Source organism: Alexandromys fortis, unplaced genomic scaffold (genome assembly GCF_014885135.2).
Source record: "Alexandromys fortis isolate MF-2015 unplaced genomic scaffold, M_Fortis_MF-2015_v1.1 scaffold_77, whole genome shotgun sequence".
Taxonomy (NCBI): Eukaryota; Metazoa; Chordata; class Mammalia; order Rodentia; family Cricetidae; genus Alexandromys; species Alexandromys fortis.
The window spans coordinates 279,335-302,716 of NW_026067967.1; the positions used below are offsets into that span (position 1 = coordinate 279,335).

The 23,382-nt window shown below is 43.3% G+C and overlaps 1 protein-coding gene across 1 annotated transcript in view; it reads right to left on the reverse strand.

Annotated features, from left to right (window-relative positions):
• Positions 1-341: 341 nt before the first annotated feature.
• LOC126508942 (lysosomal Pro-X carboxypeptidase-like) overlaps positions 342-23,382 on the reverse strand; it is a 33,972-nt gene continuing 10,931 nt past the window's right edge. Inside the window, exons 2-9 of the mRNA XM_050154461.1 lie at positions 19,848-19,988; positions 15,565-15,666; positions 14,410-14,591; positions 13,463-13,620; positions 12,369-12,538; positions 4,811-4,975; positions 3,597-3,784; positions 342-558 (exon numbers count right to left, since the gene is read on the reverse strand). Coding sequence (XP_050010418.1) covers positions 342-558; positions 3,597-3,784; positions 4,811-4,975; positions 12,369-12,538; positions 13,463-13,620; positions 14,410-14,591; positions 15,565-15,660 — 1,176 coding nt within the window. The 5' untranslated portion in view covers positions 15,661-15,666; positions 19,848-19,988. The remainder of the gene's footprint in view (positions 559-3,596; positions 3,785-4,810; positions 4,976-12,368; positions 12,539-13,462; positions 13,621-14,409; positions 14,592-15,564; positions 15,667-19,847; positions 19,989-23,382) is intronic.

The window sequence follows — 23,382 nt, forward strand, 5'->3', positions numbered from 1 at the left end:
GAGACGACCACCTCAAAACCAAGGCTACGTCCCCACTTGTGAGAAAAGTGGCTCTCCCTCTGCTGAAAGACAGTCAGGAACCATGCCAGTTCTGATGGCAGGAGAGCCGCCATGATGATGTTCTTCCTGGGGAGTGACACAAAGAAATGAGGACGGAGCAGTCACCTGGGTGGGGTGGCTGTGTGCACCCCGTCACTCTCTTCTGTCTCAGCCTTGGCCCAACACATATATTGACAAACGAGAGAAAGTAATTACATATAAAAAAATCAAACTGAATGGGTATGTGGATGGAGCAAACATAAAAGAAGAAAATAAAAGTCTTTTTTTTTTTTTTAAGTTGCTCAGGGCAGCCTTCTGTAATTGCCATAGAAATCCGTGATCCATTGCTTCATGTGTTTGACTTCTACTGTGCGGGCTAACTGTAAGGACGGTGGATCCGTGTCCATGCTCGATCGCAGATCTAAATGGTGGGCCCCCTCTGGGATGTTGACTACCACCAGTGTATCAGAGAGATCTTCAGTAACTCCACCTCCCGACCATGGGTCCAGGTCACCATTGCTGCCAGGGAGGGAAACAAGCAAAATTAAGGCTGTCAGTTCTTTATGAGCACGTTCAAATAAAATACGAGAAGCATTCTTTAGGCATAAACCTGAAAATAGAAACAATTTGGGAGGTTTGGTCTACTTTGTCATATTAAAATTTTTCTTGGTGCTTAAGCTTTATGCTGTTTCCACAAAACACAGAAACAAGGAAGGCTGAATCCACGGACCTCGCGGCTTAACCTTGATTAGGTGTGTCCAACCTCCTGACTTTACTAGGTCAGTTTTGACGATGAAGAATTTTCTTGGGCCACGTGCCAAATGCACAAACACTAACAACACTGGATGAGCAACAAAATGACCTGTGTATAAATATAATATACAAATAAATATAAATATTGTGACGCCCACCACCAGAGAGCATCGGAGGGGCTTTTCAAACGGTGGAGCAGGTCACAGGTTTGCAAATTACTCAGAGGAGGGAGGATGCACATATCAACGTACTGAAACTTCACTGATTTTTTTTTTTTACAGTATTTGTTATAAATGCAGGAGAAAAGAGAGCAACATAGGACTAGGGGGAGATTTGAGACTATTTTTTTTTTCGGTATCTTTTTTTTTTTTATTGAGAATAAGAAAAAAAAAGTTTCCGCCTCCTCCCAGCCTCCCATTTCCCTCCCCCTCCCCCCACTCTTCTCCCCCTCCCCCCTCTCTTCTCCCCCTCCCCACATGAAAAAGCAATTGAGACTATTTTTAAAAGGAATGCACTAATGTCGGGTTTGATGGAAGTACTGGTGGCGCTCACCGGTTATTTTGGTTTTAATTCTCAGTGTGCTTCGCTCTCGTAAATGACTGCTTACAAACTTAAGTATGAACAACAACACTGGCCAAAGTACTCCAGTTTTCCCACCTCATTCAATGTCAAATTTCAAGTATTTTCTAGAACCTGCAGGCTTCTGCATTACCCAAGCCTCTGTGGTCTCTATGAGTTTTTCTGAGTGAGTACCTCCCTCAAGCCACTAAGAACATTCCAGCCACAAGATGTCCTTGGTCCTTGCTCCTTCCTCTGGAGTAGTGTTCCCCACCAGCCTGCGGCTAGCAAGGTTCTGTCCTTAGTCAGGTGATTTTGCAAAAGCTGCCACCTGGCAAGGGTGTTCCTGGTGTGTGTGTGTGTGTGTGTGTGTGTGTGTGTGTGTGTGTGTGTGTACACGTGTATATGTTATGCATATGTCTGTATGTGCCACATTTTTTTATCCATTCTCTGGTTGAGGGGCATCTGGGCTGTTTCCAGGTCCTGGCTATGACAAATAATGCTGCTATGAACATAGTAGAACTCATGTCCTTGTGGTATGATTGAGCGCCTTTTGGGTATTGCTGGGTCTTGAAATAGTTTGTTTCCTAATTTTCTGAGAAATCTCCTTATTTCCAAAGTAGCTGTACCAGTTTGCACTCCCACCAACAATGCAGGAGTGTTCCTTTACCCCACATCCTCTCTAGCATAAGTTGCCATCAGTGGTTTTGATCTTGGTCATTCTGAGAGGTGTTAAGATGGAATCTCAGAGTTGTTTTCATTTGCATTTCTCTGATGGCTAAGGATGTTGAGCATTTCCTTAAGTGTCTTTCAGCCATTTTAGATTCCTCTGTTGAGAGTTCTCTGTTTAGATCTGTACCCCATTTCTTTATTGAATTATTTGTTCTTTCGATGTCAAGTTTGAAAGGAAATTTTTTTAAAAGTCTCTCTCACACAGATGTTGTGAGGTCAAATCTGAATAATACATATGAAAATATGGCACAAACTATAACATACCACACAAATGTCCAGTTCTTATAATTATGATCATATACTGTAACCATGGAAATGGATAATACCTCCAGGAGGTACACAAATCATGAAAATGGATTCAAAAGTGTTTCTTATATAAATTTAGGCAGAATGCTAATGCTATCAATCTTTTCTAGATAAAGGCACTGCACAAATTGAATTAGAAAATAAACATTCAGGCATGTGAAGTGGAAATGTGTTTGAGATAGAACTTTAAATTCCCTTCTCCATCATGTACTTCTCAAAAAAAAAAAAAAAAAAAAAAAAGCTTAATTGTTAACTTGTTAATATTCTCAGGGGGCGGGGGGAAAGCTTTCCAAAACCAGGCTTTACTGGTATGGTTAAAAATAAAAGATGGGCTTCTCTTGGGAGAACAAACAGCCTTTATCACTGCTCCAGTTTGACAGGCTCAACCCAGTCAGGAAATGCTCCAGCATTTGCAAAACAAAAAGTCGCTGCAGCCACGTGAAGAGCAAACTGCATCTGCTTTAAAAGGTCATGTGCAGCACCTGGTCACTTAGCAACAGTGTTTGGAGTTGCCCAGAGACCTCCTCTGCACGCGGACTTGAATTTCTCAGTTCAGATCAATGAAAGCTACCCCAGCCTCTGGGAAATCTCAGGATAGAGACTGTTTTCCCGAGGGACTCCAGATACCTGGGTAAAATCCCCAACAGCCAGCCTCACATAATCACTGGCCATAATTAATTTGCCTGGGAAACAATGTTAGTTAACCAGTTCTTCATGGGGTCTCTTCTGAATTTATACTTAAAAAACTGAGACTCAGCACTGGGTTTTAGAAAACCCAAATCTTGATGGTAACCAGTATCAAGTGCGTTGCTTCTTGAAGTCATTGACAAAGAAGAACAAGGCCAAGGAAGACCTCTCCCTTCACATCAACCTACATGGGCTTCTGCAAAGGAGTTGTGAGGATTCTGGGTAATTAGTTTAAAGGGCCTTATGCCTTACAGTATGGGCAAGACTAGAGAGTGGGCACTGCCAAAGTGTCTGTTGAACAATGTTGAGTATTAGTGCTCTAATTCCTAACAATGACAGCACAAACTGACACCAAAAGATGTCTTGTTTCCTGATGTAGAGATTGTACTAGAAAACCCTAAAGGGCTCACGGTTGCATTCTGTGCTGTTTTATTGTCCCACCCTTCCCTAATTCTGTTCTCTCAGCCATTCTGCAGGGGTCCCCAACAACCGAGGCTCCTCTTGGAACCAACAGAACTCACCTGAAAATGATGTTCGAGTGTGAATGGATGTCTTTGCCTCCATATAGAGTAGTGATCCAGGAAGGGCGTGGCCGCACACCCCACTGCTTGTAACAGTCATCAGAATACCTATCTAAATCCCATGCACGAGCCTCAAACATGTCGTCAATGCCATTTGTGCAAAAGGGCAGAATTATTTCCGTGCAGGTCTAAGAGCAAACCAAGAAAATAAATGAAGAGATGAACTCTTCGATATCATCCAGCTGCCGAGCAGCAAAGAGAGTAGCATCATTATCAGTGGGTAGCAAAGCTGAGCTCTAAATTTGCAATCGAGCTTCAGCCCCACCGACCCCCTTTACATCCCAGCCACACAACTCCTTTATTTCTCATAGAAAGACAAGGCTGAAAGTTCACAGAAGAATATGTATTCCTTTCTCTGCAAGGAGTATTCTTTCACATTTATGATGATATTTAACCCTAAAGGCAACCTTAGGAGGAAAGCATCATCATCATCACCACCACCATCATCACCATCATCATCATCACCATCATCATCACCACCACCACCATCATCACCACCACCACCACCATCATCACCATCACCATCATCACCATCATCATCATCACCATCATCATCACCACCACCACCATCATCACCACCACCACCACCATCATCACCATCATCATCATCACCATCATCATCACCACCACCACCATCATCACCACCACCACCACCATCATCACCATCATCATCACCACCATCATCATCACCACCACCACCATCATCACCATCATCATCATCACCACCACCACCATCATCATCATAACCACCACTACCATCATCACTACCACCATCCTCATCACCATCATCATTATCATTACCACAATCATCATCACCACCATCATCACCATCATCATCATCACCACCACCACCATCATCATAACCACCACTACCATCATCACCACCACCATCCTCATCACCATCATCATCATCAACAACACTACCATCATTATCACCAACACCAGCAGCAGCATCACCATCATCATCATCACCACCACCATCAACACCACCGTCACCACCACCACCACCATTACCATCACCATCATTAGTCTTAACAGTGCAGATAAAGAATGCAGTCGAGATGTGAACGCAGTTTAGGTGATAAACTCTCCTCTGGTCACTGTTGCAGCACAACTGTAGGTAGCAGCGGGAAGAAAGAGCCAAGCGTGCTTACCTGGTAGCCCCAAACTCGGGACCCCAAGTTTCCGGTTGTTGTTTCAGAAATATTGTTGCATTTGGACTGGCCTGAGTAATTGTAATATACATTCAGAGCTCGGTAGATGTTCTGAATCAGCAGGGAATCTGACATGTAGGGGTTTGTCAGATACTGGCACACGACCTGTCATTTTGAAGAGATAAACAAAGGAAGAGTCAGACACTAATTTAAAAAAAATTACAGCATAACAACACAAAAACACGATTCACTTCACCAAACAAGCCATTGCCTCAGCCCATCCATAGCAATTCTTCTATGGACTATTAATTGGTACTTCATGTAACTTCAAGAAGGCATGTATTAGCAAATATGGACTGCTCTCTCTTCTTTCATGGTGTGTGTGTATGTATTCACACGCGTGAGGCACACATCTATGTAGGGGCATGCACACATACGTGTAGGTACATGTGAGGCTCAAGGTTGGCTGGCATCAAGAGTCTCTCTAAGACCCTGTTGATCTAATTCCTTGAGGCAAAGCTTCTCAATTGAACCCAGACAACACTAATGTGGCCAGTCTTGGTAACCGGCTTGCTCCAGAGGTCCATTGCCTCCTCTGAGTGCTGGGTTGACCTGCAGGCCATAACATCCACCCAACTTTTCATGTGGGTTTTGGGGATCTGAGCGCCCATCTTGATGCTTGCACAGGCAAGTGTTTTACCCACTGAGGCCTCTCTCTCCCCAGCAGGTGAATAGCTTTCTTGTCTGGGAGATTTCTCAGAGCCTATAAGATTTAAAAAAGGGCTTTTCCCAAAGGAAGGTGGCTGTGCATAGACTCTAATAGCAAGCTATAGAAATTCTAAATGTGAGAAAAATCACAAAATATGATATCCAAATAGCTAAATACGCCTTTAAAAATAACTATGAGAGCTGGGTGTAAGGGCACACAGCTTTAATCCCAGCACTCAGGAGGCAGAGGCAGAGGCAGATGGAGCTCTGCAAATTTGAGGTCAGCCTAGGCTACATCTATACAGTGAGACCCAGGCTTTTAAAAAAAGCAAAAACAAAAACAACTATGAGGTCCAGTATGATAGATCAATGGCCAAAGCTACTTACTTTAAAACCTGAGAACCTGAGTTTAAAATGAAGGACCCATGTGGTAGAAAAAAGAGAATCAACTCCCACAAGTTGACTTCCAGATGCAAGGCATAGTAAGTACACCTGCAGACACACCACACATGCACACACACACACACACACACACACACACGCATGCATGCACATAGATAAAAATAAATGTGAATTTTTAAAGGAAAAGATACCCAGATAACCATGTGCCCAGCCCATGTTCAAGAGGTACATAAGGAAAGAAATCTGAGCAAAACTGGAAGTACAAACTTGTTCTGCCTGAAGCCATAGACAATGCCAGCTGCGGAAAGTTAAAAGTCAAAAACAGTGATTTACTATTCTAAAAACTCTTTAATTATTCATGGTGCATCAATAGTTACCTAGCATTTAACAATACCACTTTTCTCAGAAAGCAACCCTAAGGCAGACAGCAGTTAGAAATATATAAAATGCTAAGAGTCAATCGCGGGCTGTACTGGGCTACCCATCACCAACTACGGAGCCCTACTCCCTCCCTGCGGAATCTGACACCCTCGGCCTCTGAGCTCTTTCCAAGGCCAGCACAGAACTACAGAGTAGATTCAGAGGAAAACATTCTGTTCGAGCAGTGTGGCAGACACGGCCAGTGGATGATGCAAGCTAGGCAGGAGAAAAGAGGGGCTGATGTACAAACACCTAAAACCCTTGGAAGGCACAGTAGCCAGTGGGGCTGACTCATATGCTGGCATTAGCCTCCCCCCCCCCCGCCCTTAGAGCAGGAACACTGGGCCTCTGTTGAGGAAAGAAAAGGAGTCCCCATGAATAGCATCTCTGCAAAGAGCAGTTATTGTCTCTTAAAAGACACAAGCGTGGCTGGGGGCTGGCACCAGATAACAATACATGGTTTTCTGCAGCCCCAGAACATCTCGGGCACAGCCATGGCCTCTGCTGATGGAAATTCCATGACCTGATTAGGGCCAGTCCTGGGTCCACTGCCCTTCTGAGGGCAGATCCTCCTGGGAGGACAGGGTCCAGTTCTGACCACCAACCGGTCAGAAGGACACCCACCAATGTAAAACAATCCGTAGAGGAGCAGTGAGACTTGGGAGTTGAGAAAGCCTTAAGGCTATTCATTTGAAACATTGTTACTCTTTTTTCTTCAAAGTCACTTCTTACCGGAATTACCAGTTCAAAAAAGAGAAACATTGTAACGCCTTTACTAGCTCCCATCCAGCTGCCTTTATATACAAGTGAAAACCCTTGTATGTTACTTAGAATGTCAAAGCTTCAACAGGCCCTGCTGTAATAAGGGACCACTCTGCACTAATTCATGACTGCTCAACAGTACCGGGATCCAGAGGGAGACGGTTGCACGCTTTTTAATCAGTTGTGTAATCTGCATAAAGAACGTAAATATTAAGTCAAAGGGAAACCATAGGGAACTGTCACACTTATGAGTCAAACATTATCGACTTTGGCACAACCTCATGGAATACTTCAACTCAACGCTGATAGTTTGCAAATATTAGCCAACCGGTCAGGGCAAGTGCTTCCACTGTTAGTTGTTTACTGAGGGGCTGTGATTTAATTAGACACGAGGAAGAACACCCACGGCAGCACAACAAACGCTTCTCTCGAAGTCTCAGCACACAAATATCCCTTGCATCGGGCTATTCGTTTGTGTGTTGTGAGCTTAGCACACAAATATCCCCTGCATCGGGCTATTCGTTTGTGTGTTGTGAGCTTTGTTTGGAGTGTGTGTGTGTGTGTGCGCGTGCGTGCGTGCAGGTGTGTCTCTGTCTGTGTCTGTTTGAGTGGGAAGGTATGTGCATGTGTGTGTGTGTGTTTGATTGTGTGTGTGTATTTGTGTGTGCGTGTGAGAGAGACAGAGAGTTCACCAAGTTGCTCAAAATGCCTTCAAACTTGGAATCTGCTTGCTTTAGCCTCCCAAGTAGCTAGGATGACAAGCCTGTGTTCCAAGGTCCAGCTTCCACATTTACCTTCATAAACCCATGTCTTTTCATTGCTTGGGTTTTTTATCTTTGTATGTTTTTAGTTTGTTTGATTTTTATAAAAACAGAGTCATTTTGTTACAGGATAAATTTAAATATATTTACACTAGTTTAAAAGAAATTAAAATAGCAGATTAACAGGAGACTCAGTGCCAGCCCCTTGAATCAAATAGACAATTTATTTTCTGTTTCCTAGTAAATATAAACACTCAAGGGACAGGTTTTTTAAAAAAAAAAAAATTACAAGACAAAAATAAAATAAAAGTGTTACGAGACAGGAAAGGTGGCTCAGCACACGTTGCTCTTGCAGAGGACCTGGGTTGGGTCCCCAGCACCCATATGGTAGTAAGTCCTGTTCCTGAAGATCTGATGGTCTCCTCTGAACTCCCTGGGTATCAGGTATGCACATGGTGTACCTACTCACATTCAGGCAAAAAAATAAACCCACATAAAAACTAAATCTAAGAAAGAATTTCTTAAGAACATTGGATGTCCACTTTAATAATTCTAGTTTTTAAAGGTTGGGGGGGGGGAGTGTGGAAGACAGGCCTCAGCACTAGGGAGGCCAAAACTGGAGGATCACAAGTTCCAGGCTAGCCTGGGCTACAAAGCTAACCTTTGCCACGCAAATGAAAGAGAAGGAGAAAGTAGAACATTCATGCAATGCTGGAGTGGTCAGATCTGCACTCCAATGTGGTCTGCACTTCTTGCCAACACATAGGCAAGAAAGCAAGGATAATGGTTTGCTTAAAAGCCTTAGGTGCCAGTACCTAGGAGGCTAAGCATTAGAATAAAAGAAATAGAAGGCGGGAGCAAAGATACAATTCTTAAAAAGGGAGAAGATGAACTTAAAAAAAAAAATCAGTCTTCTCTCCAAAGTATGGTCCCTCCATTAGAAGAAAGATTAAATGGATACATTCAGCTTTTGGGCGAGATTTTCTTTCTCTGAGATTTCAACTCCACCCCACATCCCCACTCCCGCCCCTTCCCCTCCCCCCCCCCCACTGCCTCAGATAATCACATTGGTTTTGTCAGTAAAAGCTCTCCTTTCAGAGAATGCATCGAAACCGCTTAAACCACCCAGAGAGGGTGCATACATTATCAAACACCGAGACAAACGGAAGAGATTTTCCCTTTTATGTCTTACTATTTCGCTATGCCCGCGTGCTCAGAAGACTGGGCTCAAAGTTGCTAAAACGTTCGCTAGGTTATTAGCTAAAAGAAAGACTACAGAATTTAACGAACTTCAGCCTCCTTTAAAAAAAAAAAAAAAGCGCTTTTAAAGCTAAGAAGAGGCGCCGTGGTTTGTAATGTAACCCGAACCGTCAAATGACAGAGGGTTTTCTATTTCCTTTTTCTCTTCCTCCCTGTGTTCTGCCAGCCAAGTCCGTGATTATTTCTGCATGACTGTGGCAGCTTCTGTTCCCAGTAAACAAAAGCAAACAGGGACAATGTGCAGAGACAAATTAGGGAGAATGAGCGCTGAATTGACGTGGAAAACAGCATTTAGTCGCTGCCCGAGGATACTCCAGAGATGTACGTGGCGCAGACAGCATGGGAAACAGCCTGCTCTCTCTCGCAACCCAACCGTTATCTCAGGGCGCTAAGTCTGAGTTAGGGACTCAGAAAAGCGTCTGTTTGTCAGCCCTTTAAAGAGGAGGAAGTGCATCCGAAGGAGGAGGGGTTCTGGTTAAATGGAACCGTCCAAGTGAAAGAGCAGTCCCCAGCTGGGCAGTGTTCAGGGATTAGAGGGGGTTGAGAGCACGGACGGGGTCCAGAAAGGAGAAACGGAATGAGCGGAGAACAGAAAGCGATCTGAAGCTCGGTTTAGGAGCGAGGGGCAGCGAAAATGGAAAAAAGGGATCCGTGAAAATTAAATGTGCAGCTAACTGTGGAAAGAGAAGAAACAGGCAATGGGAGGCTCTCGAACCAACTGCAAAAGAAGTGGGTTTGGGGTTTGTTTTTTTTAAGTTTTTTTTTTTTTGGAGGGGGGTGGGAGGGCATCCAGACAAGAAACAGAATCATAAATATATTCTTCCATAAGCTATCAAGAATTTGCCAGTATCAGGCTAGAAGTTTAGCTCAGTGGTAGAGTGCTTGCGTATCGTGTATGAACCGTGGATTCTGTTCCACAAAACCGTTTCACAAAAGCGAACCCCTTAATAGAATCAAAAATAAAGAAAAAAATAGAATTATTTTGGCAAGAAATTATTAAAGAGAATGACAAGAATTGGTTTCGGTTTTTAAAAAGTAAGAGGCAACTATAGGTAAAATGAAGTTATTCTGCAAAATAAACTTCCGAATCATATACACACAGTGATTAAAGGGGGCTGTGCTGAACTGGAAAACAGAAAAGACTTCTGAAAGATACTCCATCGGCTGCAGCTGATTCCTTGAAGAGGATGGAGGAACAGTGGGTTCCTCTTAAGACTAAACAATAAAGCTCCGTAGAAGGAACATTGAGAGCCCAGGTATACTGCTGCTCTCTAACCCAAGTCCTAATGAAAGCTGGTAACACGAAGACGCTCTCCCTAGGGGTCTCTCTAGACGACAAGTCAGCAAACTAACCTACAGGCCAGCTGCACTTCCCAACAAAGCGTGATTGGCCGTTCTCACTCACAGATTACCCACAGCTGCTTTCCCGCTTCAGTTGCAAAACTGACAGAAACTCTTGAGGCCCCACCACACCTAAAATAGAATTCTTTAAAATATGGAGTCTGCCAATCCCTGTTTGGCACAGTATCTAACAATTCATTTGTTCTTCGAGAGGAATGATGATATATGTGTAGTTATTACATTGTAGAACAATAGAATACAATAGGTAAGCTTGATGCTTAAATCCAGGTTTTCTTAGGAAAGAGAGGCAGCTGTTTTTAGTAACTTTGTGTTCAGGCATAGGGGTTCACCCCTACAATCCCAGCACTTAGAAATTGAGGCAAGAGGGGGTGAGTCTGAGGCCAGACTGTGCTACATGGACAGTTCTAGACCACCCTAAGTTACAAGGTGAGCTTTGCCTCAAAATCATAATAATCTGTCTCAAAATAGTAATATTTTAATAATAACAACTTTGCGATATCAACATCCACCTAATTCAATGCATGTTAGTTTCCGGTCTGTTCTGTAGAAGATGTCCACTCTATACATAAAGAGAAATAACTCTGAGAGCAAGTAGACTTATTTTAATTATAAATTTTTAAGTGAGGTATAGTTTCATCAGTGCAGTGGGACACTTGAAGAGCTGTTGAAAGTTGGCTCGCACATAACTCATTAAATTTTCTTTTCCCGCTCCCATTCTAGTTGTGGAGGTAAAAGTATTGTAAAAACACAACTGTCTTTTGCTTTTTTAAAACTCTTGTTCTTAACAAGAGATTACTTAAAGAACATATACATATAAATGATGTGTCAGCAAAAGAATCTTTAAAATAGAAAAGAATTTAAGTTTATTTGTTTGTGGTTGCTTGAATGTAATTGGCCCCCATAAGCTCATAGGAAGTGGTGCTAATAGGAGGTGTGGCTTTGTTGGAGTGGGTGTGGCCTTCTTGGAGAAAGTGTGTCACTGTAGGGGCGGGCTTTGAGGTCTCATACATGCCTGAGCCATGCCCAGTGTCTCAGTTCACTTCCTGTCACCATCAGATCAAGATCTAGAACTCTCAGTTCCTTCTACTGCACCATGCCTGCCTGCATGCCGCCATGTCCCGCCGTGATAATAAAGGACTAAACCTCTGAACTGTAGGCGGGCCACCCCAATTAAATGTTTTCCTTTATAGGAGTTGCCGTGGTCATGGTGTCTCTTCACAGCAACAGAAACCCTAACTAAGACAGTGTTTGTGCATTGGCAGATCCTATAAATCGGTGTCTTTACACTTCTCAGGTCCGTATTGTTTGGATCTTACTGAAAACATTTGTAACTGATACTTTGTTCTTCTGAGGCTGACAAGCAAAGGCATGGCAACTCAAGGAGGAAGAGGGCCTTGTCCAGGATGCCCTTCCTGGGGCCATGCCCTCCCAATAGCACCCAGTAGTGCTATCCCCACTCTGTTGCTCAGCATAGCGATCACCCTTCACGGTGTGTAGCGTTTAGAAGGCTTCGCAGCTCACTGAGTATCTTAGCACTTCAACAAATAGGTCACTTATCAAGTTTCTACCATGTAGTGCATACATTTAGACATAAAACATATATCGCAAAATTGGATAAACTATATATACAAAGTACAGCCTTGGATTTGGTAATTATTCCATTAACAGCAACCACTGATCTTATACGATAATCGATGCATTTTGTCTCCAATTCTCAGAAGAGGAAGCCAAGGCTAAGAAAAGTTACCTAAAACATCCAAAGTAACACAATCAGGAAATCAGCCCCAAACCGCATGCTCCACAGACCCCCATCACCAGTATTTCTTCTTCTGATGAAAGCCACACTGTCATTTATAAACGAGGGCAGGGCATTGTCCCGTTACCTTGATAGGCCAAGAAGGCAAAGGCTTTAAAAAGCTGGCTGGGTATGGGTAGTTCACCATGGCCAGGTTCACCCAGGTCTCAGCCATCCAGTCTTTCAGGCGTTGGATGTCCTCAGAGTTTAGGGAAGCACACAGGTGTAAGTTTCTGGTGAGCCATGGTAGACCACTGCCTGGAGACAGAATGACATTGCCAAAAACTGCAAGGTCCTAGTCAACATAAATCTTTAGAGACCTCTCGTTCTTCATGTTGCATTACAGTAAATACAATTTCCTGTGCCACTTCACCAAGAATTATTGCACTATTCAACAAAATGCTTTAATACAATCTGATAAGTCCATGGCAGACAAATTTAACTTCATCATGGGACTTGCCAAAATTAGTATGCTTTATTACTTCCCACTTTAATTTGAAAAACTTAATATTTATTTAATTTGAAGTAAGCAGGAATACCATAGAACAATGTGAATGAATAAGCAACCACATAAAGCAAATGGATGCAGCTAACGTAGAGTATTGAACAGAAGATACCAGGCCCAAAGCCCCACACATATACACTGTACGATTCCAATTACTGAAGAATTGAAGAACAAGGAAAATCAACCAGAGATGGAGGCAGGAGGATAGTGACGGACCATGCAAGCTTGCTGATACGACTAAGCATGCCATGGCTTTCTGAGAGTCTGATAATGCTCTCTGTTGGTGTGGGTGATAATTGCATCAGGAAATTCATTGGCCCAGAAATTTTGATTTCTCTTCTTTTTAGGATTTATATTGTGCTTTAGCAAATTGCGTGTTTCTTAAGAAGTGGGAGCTGAGAAAATGGCTCGGCAATTAAGAGCACAGGCTACTCTTTCAGAGGATCAAGGTTCAATTCCCAGCACCTACGTGGTGCCTCACGGCAATTTGTAACTCTAGTACCAGGCGATCAGATGCCGTCTTCTGACTTCGGTGGACATCGGGCACACACATAGTACACAGATATACATGCAGGCAGAAAATCCGTGTGTGTGTGTGTGTGTGTGTACGTGCAATTAAGTGGAAGTATTGAACAAATGAAGCTCTATGAAAACACATTCTTTTAGGTAAAGCTTACCCGTATTTGAGAGTCGGTTAATGGCACCCCAAGACCTGAGGATGCTCTCCGAACATTTCTCTCCACTTTTCCTAAAATCCTCAGTTACTATCTTCATAAACACACCACAGGGAATCAAGTCTTGAAACTGCCAGATAGGAGCAGAAGCTGCAAGAGCTCTGAATTATCAGGGAAATGAGAGAAAAAACAACACGGGACTCAAGTAAGTTTTCCAACAACAAGCTCAAGCCAGACAAAACCCTGCCTGGAGAGGGGAAGTGAGGTGAGTCCCTGCCGAACTGGCAATGGGCAGTTGCTAGGAGACGGAGAGTTGGGTATCTTTAACAGTGTGGCCAACGAAAGTACCATATCCAAGAGGTAGTACACAGAGGACTTGATGGGTTCAGAGAAGGAGGAGGGAAGAAGAGGGGGAGGAAGAGGAGAAAACACAAAGTTGTGTAAGTCGGGAAAGAGGGGACGAATCAGGAAGGAGTTGGAAGAAAAGGGTGAAAAGGATGAAAGACATTGTATAAAAGATTCGATAACTAATAAGAACTAATACAAAATTCAAATATAAATATTCTATAATATTTTATACATTATTTATAATTTTGAAATAATTTGAAAAAATAAATTAGAATGGAAACTGAGCCTTAACAAGATGACTGGAAAGATAGCATACCTGCTAATGGGAGGATCCAGAAACATTTATACAACAGCAGGGAACAATTTACCCAGAAAGAATCTCTTGTCTTGATCATTAAAAGTGCTGGTGGAGCCAGAGCCAGGCATGATGACTTTAATCCCAAGCACTCAGGAGGCAAAGACAGGCGGATCTCTGTGAGTTCGAGGCCAGCCTGGTCTACAGAGCGAGTCCCAAGACAGCCAGGGCTGATACACAGAGAAACCCTGTCTCGAAAGAAAAGAAAAAAAATACAAGTTTTCCAGTCCAGTGTAAATGCACTTACCCAACTACTAAATGAGGATATTTCATCCTGAACCAGGCTGCAAGCACACCGCCGTAAGAGCCTCCGATGGCAATGAAGGGTTGACCATCAGCGCCTGGGACAGTTTTTCTCAAGTGTCTGATTAACTCTGCAAAATCAGCCAGAGCTTGTTCTGATGTCAGGAAATTCAAATGCTTGGCATCCTGAGGGTTGGAAGGATGAACACAGATGTAAATGTGGACACAGTCGCCACATAGGCGAAGCTCACATCCGGAACAGAACTTGAATCATGTAAGCTTTTCTCCAAACAGAGTTTCTAGGAAGTTGAGTCAAGAAGCCCAGTGAAAGCCAAGGTGTCAAGATTTCAACAACTCGTAAAAAGTGATTTGAGTTTGTGCAACATAATATATAATCATGAGTTCAAGGCTAACGTGAGCTGGTAATACCACTCTGTCTCAAAAACAGTAAAGAGGAAGAGAAAGAAAAATAGGAAAAACATGAGCAGTGCTGGGGATGCAGTTGTGTTGGGAAGATGGCTACCCATCTAGTATGAAGCCCTAGGTTCAATCCCAGAAGGTAGCACGAATTCTAATTGGTCTTAATAATAAAAACTCAAAGTCAGTTATCAGAGGGCAAAAGCTGAAGGATCCGAGAAGCAGAGTGGATTAGAGTCACTAAAGAGCTCCTACTTCTACCAATGTTCAGACCAAAGGGCTGATCCTGTCCTCAGACTGACTGCTCCCCAGATGTATTGAGCTCATGTCTTACCCAGCCATATCACTCCTGTCTCCACTAGTGCTGGGATTAAAGGCCTGTGATCTCAAGTGCTGGGATCACCTTTGCATGAGCTCTCTTCTCTTTTTGGATCAATTTCCTGTAGCCCAGGGTGTGCACTAACAGAGATCCATCTGTCCTCTGAGTCCTGGGATTAAGGATGTGTCCCATCACCGCCAAGCCTCTAGTGGTTTAACTCTGCACTTGGGTCTTCAGGCAAGCTTTATTCGTTAAAACACAAACAAAAGACCACTACACAGACCCACATACAACCAGACACACTGTCCGTTGCACACCCGTATCTTAACACATGAAATGTGAAGGTAGGACACACTTGGATATATGAGACCCTGCCCTATCCACCCCCCCAAAAGGACAACCTTAAAAATAATGTGTACGTACCCTGAAAGAGTCCTCACCGAAGGGCAGGGACTCCCCATAGTACCGATGTTCAGCAAACACCAGCAAAGCTTTCAGCCTCTCTGCCACATCCCACATGAACCCCTGGAAAGAGATCACAAATTCAGGAGTAAAACTGAGGTGTAAAAAATATCACATTGAACTTTTGCAGACCATACAAAATAGATATTAAACCACACCAGAAAGAGTTCTCTGAAAAAAAAAATTGTGCAATTTGTGTTGTGTTCCACCGATACGCGATCCTTGTGCGTTTGAACATCACACCACACTATCTTAGAGTGAAATGAAAATGGGTTCTGCAGCCAAGTGTGGCAGGCCAGCAGTAGAGAAACAGACAGAGGGTCCCCCAGCCGTTAGCACGAAGCCAACCTATATAACATCGTAACTTCCAGATCAGCCTGAGCTGGCAATGATGAGCCTGTCTCAAACGAAGAAACAAAAAGCAAAAACTAGGTTTTAGTTGTCTTTGCACTACAAATGTCACCTCCTCTTCTGATTCCCACACCAAACTCCCTGGGGATTTCGATCTTAAATGTTAGGAAACTAGCTAACATCAGCTGTTAATAACTCCCGCTTCCAAGGTGTCCGACACAGTTCTAACAACTACATGTAATAATTCACCTAATTAGCACAATAAATCGGGATCAGGCAGTGTGGTTTTATAGACACAGACACTGAGACACAAGGCTCAGTGTTCACACAGGCAGTAGAGCCAAGACTGAAATGCAGGCTGTCATGCAGAGCGGTCACCCGGGCCACTGGACTCGCTTACGTCCCCACACTCATGGCTTCTCATCATTTGCTGCCTCTTTCCCTTTGACTGGATGGTGCCCTCTGGATCCTTCCTAAGAGAGCATCCCAGGCAGACAGCATCAACTGATTAGATGTTTAGCGTGGATTAAAGCCATGTCATTCCTGATGCTGCTGCTGGAGTTTGATAAGTTACTACTCTTTAACAAGGTTTGGAATCTCAAAATGGCTTTGGTTGTTTGGAGCAGTCTCTCAGGGATTAGAAGAGCTACCTGTGATGACAATGGCTATGTTGGCCTGCTACCTGTGGTTTTCAAGACCCTGCTTCTCTTCTGCAGAGCTGCTCACTCCTGCCACACCTCCCAGGTCCAGTCACACCCAGCTCAGGCACACCCTCCTCTGCATGCCCCAGCCCAGCAGAGCTGTCCATCTCCCCTCAACACAGAGTGCTGCAAGAACCCCTCTACCTGCTGCAGCAGGAACTCACAAGTCTGTCTTACACCACCAGGCTGTGAATGTCTGAAGAGTGGAAACAGACCCTGTGGAGCTGACCTCAGGCTTCGGCAGGAAGCAGCTTAACTGAACCGATGCCTGGGGCAATCAGCAATTATTTGCACCAGGTAATAATAATAATAATAATAATAATAATAATAATAATAATAATAATAATAAAATTTCAAGGGCATTTTTAATTTTCAAAAGAGGCTAAATAACGTGTTACATGTATTAACACTGCAGACGGACTGTCTTTTCTGCCATCAGCCCAAATAACAATACGGAGACTTCTTTTTTAACTTTAAAAAAATACCAATCCAAATTCCCACTCCTTCCCCTCCTCCCACTCCCTCCACACACCTTCCCAACCCATCCCCTTCCAGTCCTAAAAGAGGGCAAGGCACCCTGCCCTGTGGAATGTCCAAGCCACCCCCTTACTACATCTAGGTTGAGCAAGGTATACATCCAAAGAAAATAGGATCCCAAAGAGCCAGCACATGCAGTAGAGACAAATCCCAGTGCCACTGTCAGTGGCCCCTCAGTCTGCCCCAACTATCAACCCCATTCAGAGGGACCAGCTTGATCCCATGCTTGTTCACTCCCAGTCCAGTTTATGTTAGTGAGCTCCCAGTAGCTCCGGCAAAATGTCTCAGTGGATGAACCCCTCATGGACTTGACCTTTTTGCTGATACTCATGGAGACGTCTTATTAATTGTGAAAGCTTAGCTTTGGCTTAGGCTTTTCCCACTAACTATTATAACTTAAATTAATTTGGTTTTATTAATCTATGTTTCACCATGTGGCTTTCCTTCTGTATGCCTGACTCCCTCCGTGGTTCATTGGCATTTCATCTGCTCCTCGATAATTTCCTCCTACCTCCTCTGTCTGCCCAGAAGCCCCTCCTATACCTCCTGCCTAGCTACTGGCCGTTCAGCTCTTTATTAAACCAATCACAGCAATGCTTCTTCACAGTATACAAATATCCTACAACATAACACTGGATTTCTTCAGGTTCCTTAATTTTATTTAGTCTTCAAAACAATACTAGGAGATATTTTATTATACCCATTTAACAGACGGGAAGACTGAACTGAAGAGTTAAAACTTACCCAAATTCAAACAACCAAATTATAAAGCAAGAACTGAAACTTCTGCATCTGGCTAACATCGTCTCTACTGTGCAATCTCTCGGGAAATCTGCACATAGAGGTGAACACGCAAGTGTGAGGTTTTAGTTTGTAAAGAAAGCTCTCTTGAACTCGGGAGGGTGAGGATCTGCCCTTTCAGGATCTCTTTCTGGTTGACTGTCTGGACCTGCTCCTACCCTAAGTGTCTTTTCATTCTTCCTTCTAGCTGCAGAGATGCCCTGCGAGCCTTAACTCCCACTGCGGAGCCTGTACAGCCGTGGGGTCGGCTGGAGGCAGAACCAGCTCTCCGCCTAGATTAAAGAATGGGCCCTGGACAGGAGAACTTGCCCTGTGGCTCTGGCACAAAAGGGAAGTCACATCTAAAGAAGAGAAAAGAGAGGAGGCAGTTCTGATTTCTCACAGAGTAACAGCAGGAGCCTGCTGGGAAGTGAGTCTTGATCCTGCTTGCCACTGATTCATGTCCGGAATCTCCTTTCTTCTGCTTTCTACATAGTTAGACTCTTAACAGTTCTATGGGGGTGGGATCACAAACGAGGAACTCAGAAGCTGTAGGAGAATTCACATCTTTATTTCACCTGACCAAGCAAGCATTTTCTGTGGCTTCCCAAAGCCCAGCGCCGTCGCAGACACTCCCATTCTGGATAATATGATATTCTCTATCATAATTCAGCCTGCATTTTTGCGGAAAATTGACATTTTCTGCTCCCAGTCCTGATGTGCTAAGAAGGGGGATGTCAGGTTTTCATGTGCTCTAATTTAGGTTTTACTAACGGATTTAAGCCTAGTGAAAGGTGACCAGAAACACAGGTAAGCTAAGGATCTTGCTGTGTTAATGCGTACAAATATCAGAGAACAGAGAGAAGAGGAAGAGGACTAAAATACACCGCAAATTCACCTCTGCCCCTCACCGGCAGTGAAACTTGCATCTTCTCACACTTGTTTACGCTTTTGCTTTCGTTTTGTTCGTCTCTTTAACAAGTATTTATCGGACACCAACTCCATGCTTAATATAATACCGTCTTCCAAATGCACAAGGCTGAATAAATGTATGAAAAATCCCACTCTTCTATTTACCTAGCAGAGGCCATAATCAAAACACACGACATGTGCCGAGCACAGTGGCGCGTGCCTTTAATCCCAGCACTCAGGAGACAGAGGCAGGTGGATCTCTATGAGTTCTAGGCCAGCCTGGTCTAAATAATTTTTAGAACAGTCAGGGCCATGTAGAGAGACTTTGTCTTAAGTCCAGCACCAAAAGAAAAATAAATAAATAAAATTTTTAAAAAATAAATAAAAATAAAGCACCAAAAAACCCAAAGCCTCTATATGCAATAAATCAAGATTTTTAACTTAAAAAAAACTCAGTTTTCTGAAAATAGAATTTTGTCTTTCTCATTTATAATTTAAGTGGAATGTGGAGACCTCTTGAATATATTTATTCTTTGTAAACTTGTTTATTTGTGCAAACTTGCTATTTTTCGAATTATTAGTGAGTTTCTCTTTCTTTTTAATAGCTTCATAAGTAAGAACAATAATAATAACCAAGACCTGGCAGTACAGGCTTGTAATCCCAGCTACTTATGGGGCTGAGGTAGAAGGATTGCAAATTCACATACTGCCTAGATTACAGTGAGTTCAAAGCCGGCCTGGGTGTGTTTGTCATGCCATGCCTCAAAATTACAAATGAAAACAGGCCTGGGGCCACAGCCCAGTGGTCGAACCCTTACTCTGAATGTGCAAGGCCCTGAGGTCAAGTCCCAGTGCCACAGAGGGAAAAATAAATCTCGTGATCGATCTCAGAAAACATCTCCAGTTCATCACAGTAAAAGGCGAATTGTTGAAGCCACCTCACGATGTCCACAGGCCACATACCGTGTGATTTGCGAACCAGGTAATGTCCCCTTCGTTGCCAGTGTAAAAAAGGATTACGCCATCGTACGTCTTCCAGTACCTGTCGGCGATCAGGTACCGCTGCTTGAAAGATTTTGTGTTGTAAAACCCAAAGTGATCAACCTACATTGGAAACAAAACAGACAAGACATATGTCAAAGAAAGTCATCAGGCTAGCATAAACAGGAACTGACGAACATCAACCTGGATCATTAAATAATCAAAAAAAAAACCAACTTGAAACTTCATTTGGTTTTATTAGTAGTAACAATTATGGTAATTATTTTTGCAGTAATACAGTATGCAACATCTTTTGAAATGTGTGTACGTTGTGGAATGTGAAATTGAACTAATTACATAAGCATTGCTTTATATACTTACTACTACTTCTAGTGAGAGCACTTAGGATCTATTCTCTTAGCAGTTTTGAATAAATCACAGTATTTTTCAAAATGAAGATGGTGTCGGAGGTCCTTCTTTTTATGTGTTGCTTGTATTGGTTAATGAATAAAGAAACTGCCTTGGCCTGACAGACCAGAACTTAGGTAAGGCGGAGAAGACAGAACTGAATTCTGGGAGGAAGAAAGCAAAGTCAAGGAACACCATGGGTCCGCCACTGTTCCACCAATAGACATTCTAAGTGGCAAGATTCATGCCCAGCACTATCCCCCATCAAAACAAGACTCAATAAAAGAAGCAAAAACTTCTTAGTGAGGTGAGTGATTGACATTTGGGACCAGAAAATTACAAGACTGGCCAACAATAAAAGGAAATCCTACTCAAAAATTAGTAAAGCTACATTAACGGATACAGAAGTAAATTACAAGAAACTATCATTGGTTAACATCTTAATACAATGGACACAAAACCAATAAAATAGAAAGGAAATATGCGTTATAGTCGATTTAAATATTAAATTCATGAAAATCCATGAATGCGTAAGAACATTTTTAAAGAGTTACCTGTTTAAGATGCCCATTAAATTAATGGCTTACTTAGAAGTTGGAAATTAACAGTAAAGAATCCAAAATTTAATCTGTCTTTTCTAAGAGACTTTTCACAACATGACTTTCCGGCGTCCTCCCGGCTCCTTCCCTCCATCAGCAGCAGCTATGAGGCTGCTTCCAGTACCCAGTGATCACAGGCACACGGTACAGTGCGCCCTCTGCCGTCCAGACTGAGACCCACAGGTCCCTTTCCAAGGCCTGCAGTGGGCACTTGAGAAATCACAGCGTCAAAGGGCTGCAGAAGCAAGGGGACCTGTCCTGCTCTAAGCAAGCTGAGCTCAAAGGGCTCAAATGCTGTGCCCGGGGTCAACGGAGGTGGAACTTCGAACCGTTTCTACAACTTGCCTTAACAAAAGTAGGTTGTATGCCGGGAAAGCCTCACAGCATACATGACCTAGAAAAGGAAGCACATTTCTGGTCACACACGGCAGCTCTTTCTAAAATACAGCAAAAAAGAAGAATTCGAGAGATGCTTCCTGCCTCACCGTGTGGAAATGTGGAAAGGATCTGAGTGCAGGAAGGGCAAGAGGGAACGAGGACTTCCTCTAAGTAAAATCTGTGTGGCAAAAATTCGTTTGCATTTGCTCAAGAATCAAGTATACACGCAGAAATAATACTAAATTTATTAAACACCGTTGGGTGACAATTTGAGGCAGCCAGGATAAGACAGAGCACTGAGCTCCAGCCTGGCCTGGCCACCTCCGGTGTCCCCGATGCTAGAACGGGATCCTTGGGCAATACCACATGACTTATTTATTTCCACTTTAAGCCTTTTAAGAACTTGTCTCAATGAGTTCTCCAAGGAGCAGAAGCTGCCCTGCCCTTCCCTCCTCTTCCCCAGAGACTCCAGAGGTCTAATATCCGCTGCTTGCTTTTGTGGCTGTGTTTGAGCTCTGAGGACTGGAGCCGGGGCCTTGTGCTTGGTAAGCGCAACCTCTCCGATAAGCTGCATACTCTCCACTTTGGAAAAGAAGGGGGGCGCTTCTGTTACCCTCCCACTAAAATCGTCTGTCTGCGCAGAGTTTTCACACGTCCTTTGGCCCTGACTAATCGGGATACAGAAAAGCACTCTCTTCCTCGGTCCTAATCTTGAGGAGACACACAGAAACGGTGGTTAAAAGAAAAACTGACAAAACGCAGAAGGAAGAATATAAATCTTGTAGAGGAGTCCATCACTGAAAAAAAAACGTGGCACTTCCTCCTTCTATGCATTGAATAGATATCTTGAGAGGCAAGATTGAAAGGAGCTGCCATGGTGACCATAAAAGACAGATATTGTATTAAGAAACGTAGATCGAGTTCAAAATGACTGGCTCCTTCATTCTAAGGATGTGATCCTTGCTGCTATTAAATTTCTCATATGTTCATAAAGATGCTGTAACTTTAGCAGTTGAGCTAATGCTAGAGACTGAGAAAATAGGGGACGTGACTGAGAATTCAGTAGCATTTGAGAAAACACGGTCTGCTGGGTGGGAAAATGAACACTGTCCAATAACTCAAGCTATTGAAGTGCACACAGCTTTCTTAAGGCGGAAGACTGGGGCCTAAAGAAAAGCTGACAAAATTCCCTGAAGGCAAATTGTTCTCTTCTCTGCTAACTAAACGGAGCTGCCTACCCTCGGGGCACCTAAAACACCGAGGCAACCAAAACTGGTGTGCTTGTAACAGCTAACAGTGTCATCAGAAAGAGATTCTGGCATCTCAGTTTGCTAAATAACTCAGACTAGCAATGAATTTCCATGACTTCAAGAAGCTTTGACCCCCTTAGACTCCGACTTGAAGCGTTGAGTGAATACATAAAGGGCAGCAACTTTTGTGCCACCAGAGGGCACTGTTGCATAAGCTGTAAAGTGGGAAAGACATTGATTTGCTTTAGTTTTATGAATAATTTTTCCAGAATATTTTATTACGTCTTTATTAGTATACATATATTGTACAAAGTGATGGTATCCTAGAGAGAGAGAGAGAGAGAGAGAGAGAGAGAGAGAGAGAGAGAGAGAGAGAGAGGAGGGAGAGAGAGAGGAGGGAGAGAGAGAACTTGACACAATCTGGAATGGGAAAATCCATCACCAATTGAGAATATGCCCAACAGATTTGCCTAAAGTCAATCTGATGGAGCATTTTCTCGATTGATGACTGATGTAGGAGAGCCCAGTACACTCTGGGCAATACCACCCCTCGTCAGTTGGTCCTGGGTGATATACGAAAACAAGCTGAGCAAGTCAGTACGCATCATTCCTCCAAGGCTTCTGCTTCAGCTCCTGCCTCCAGTTGCTGCCTTGGCTCCCTTAATGGACAGTAGCCTCGAATAGTAAACCATCTCAAGTTTCCTTTGGTCATGGTCTTGATCACGGTGATGAAACTAAACCAAGACAGGTGGGTTTCATGCCGCATTTTGACTATATTCACACCTTACTACTACCTCAACTGTCAGAACCTGTCCTGGGACTCCACCTCATCATGACTTCAACAGCTCTCTTGCAGGCTCCTGCTAGTGAAAAGGCTGCAGA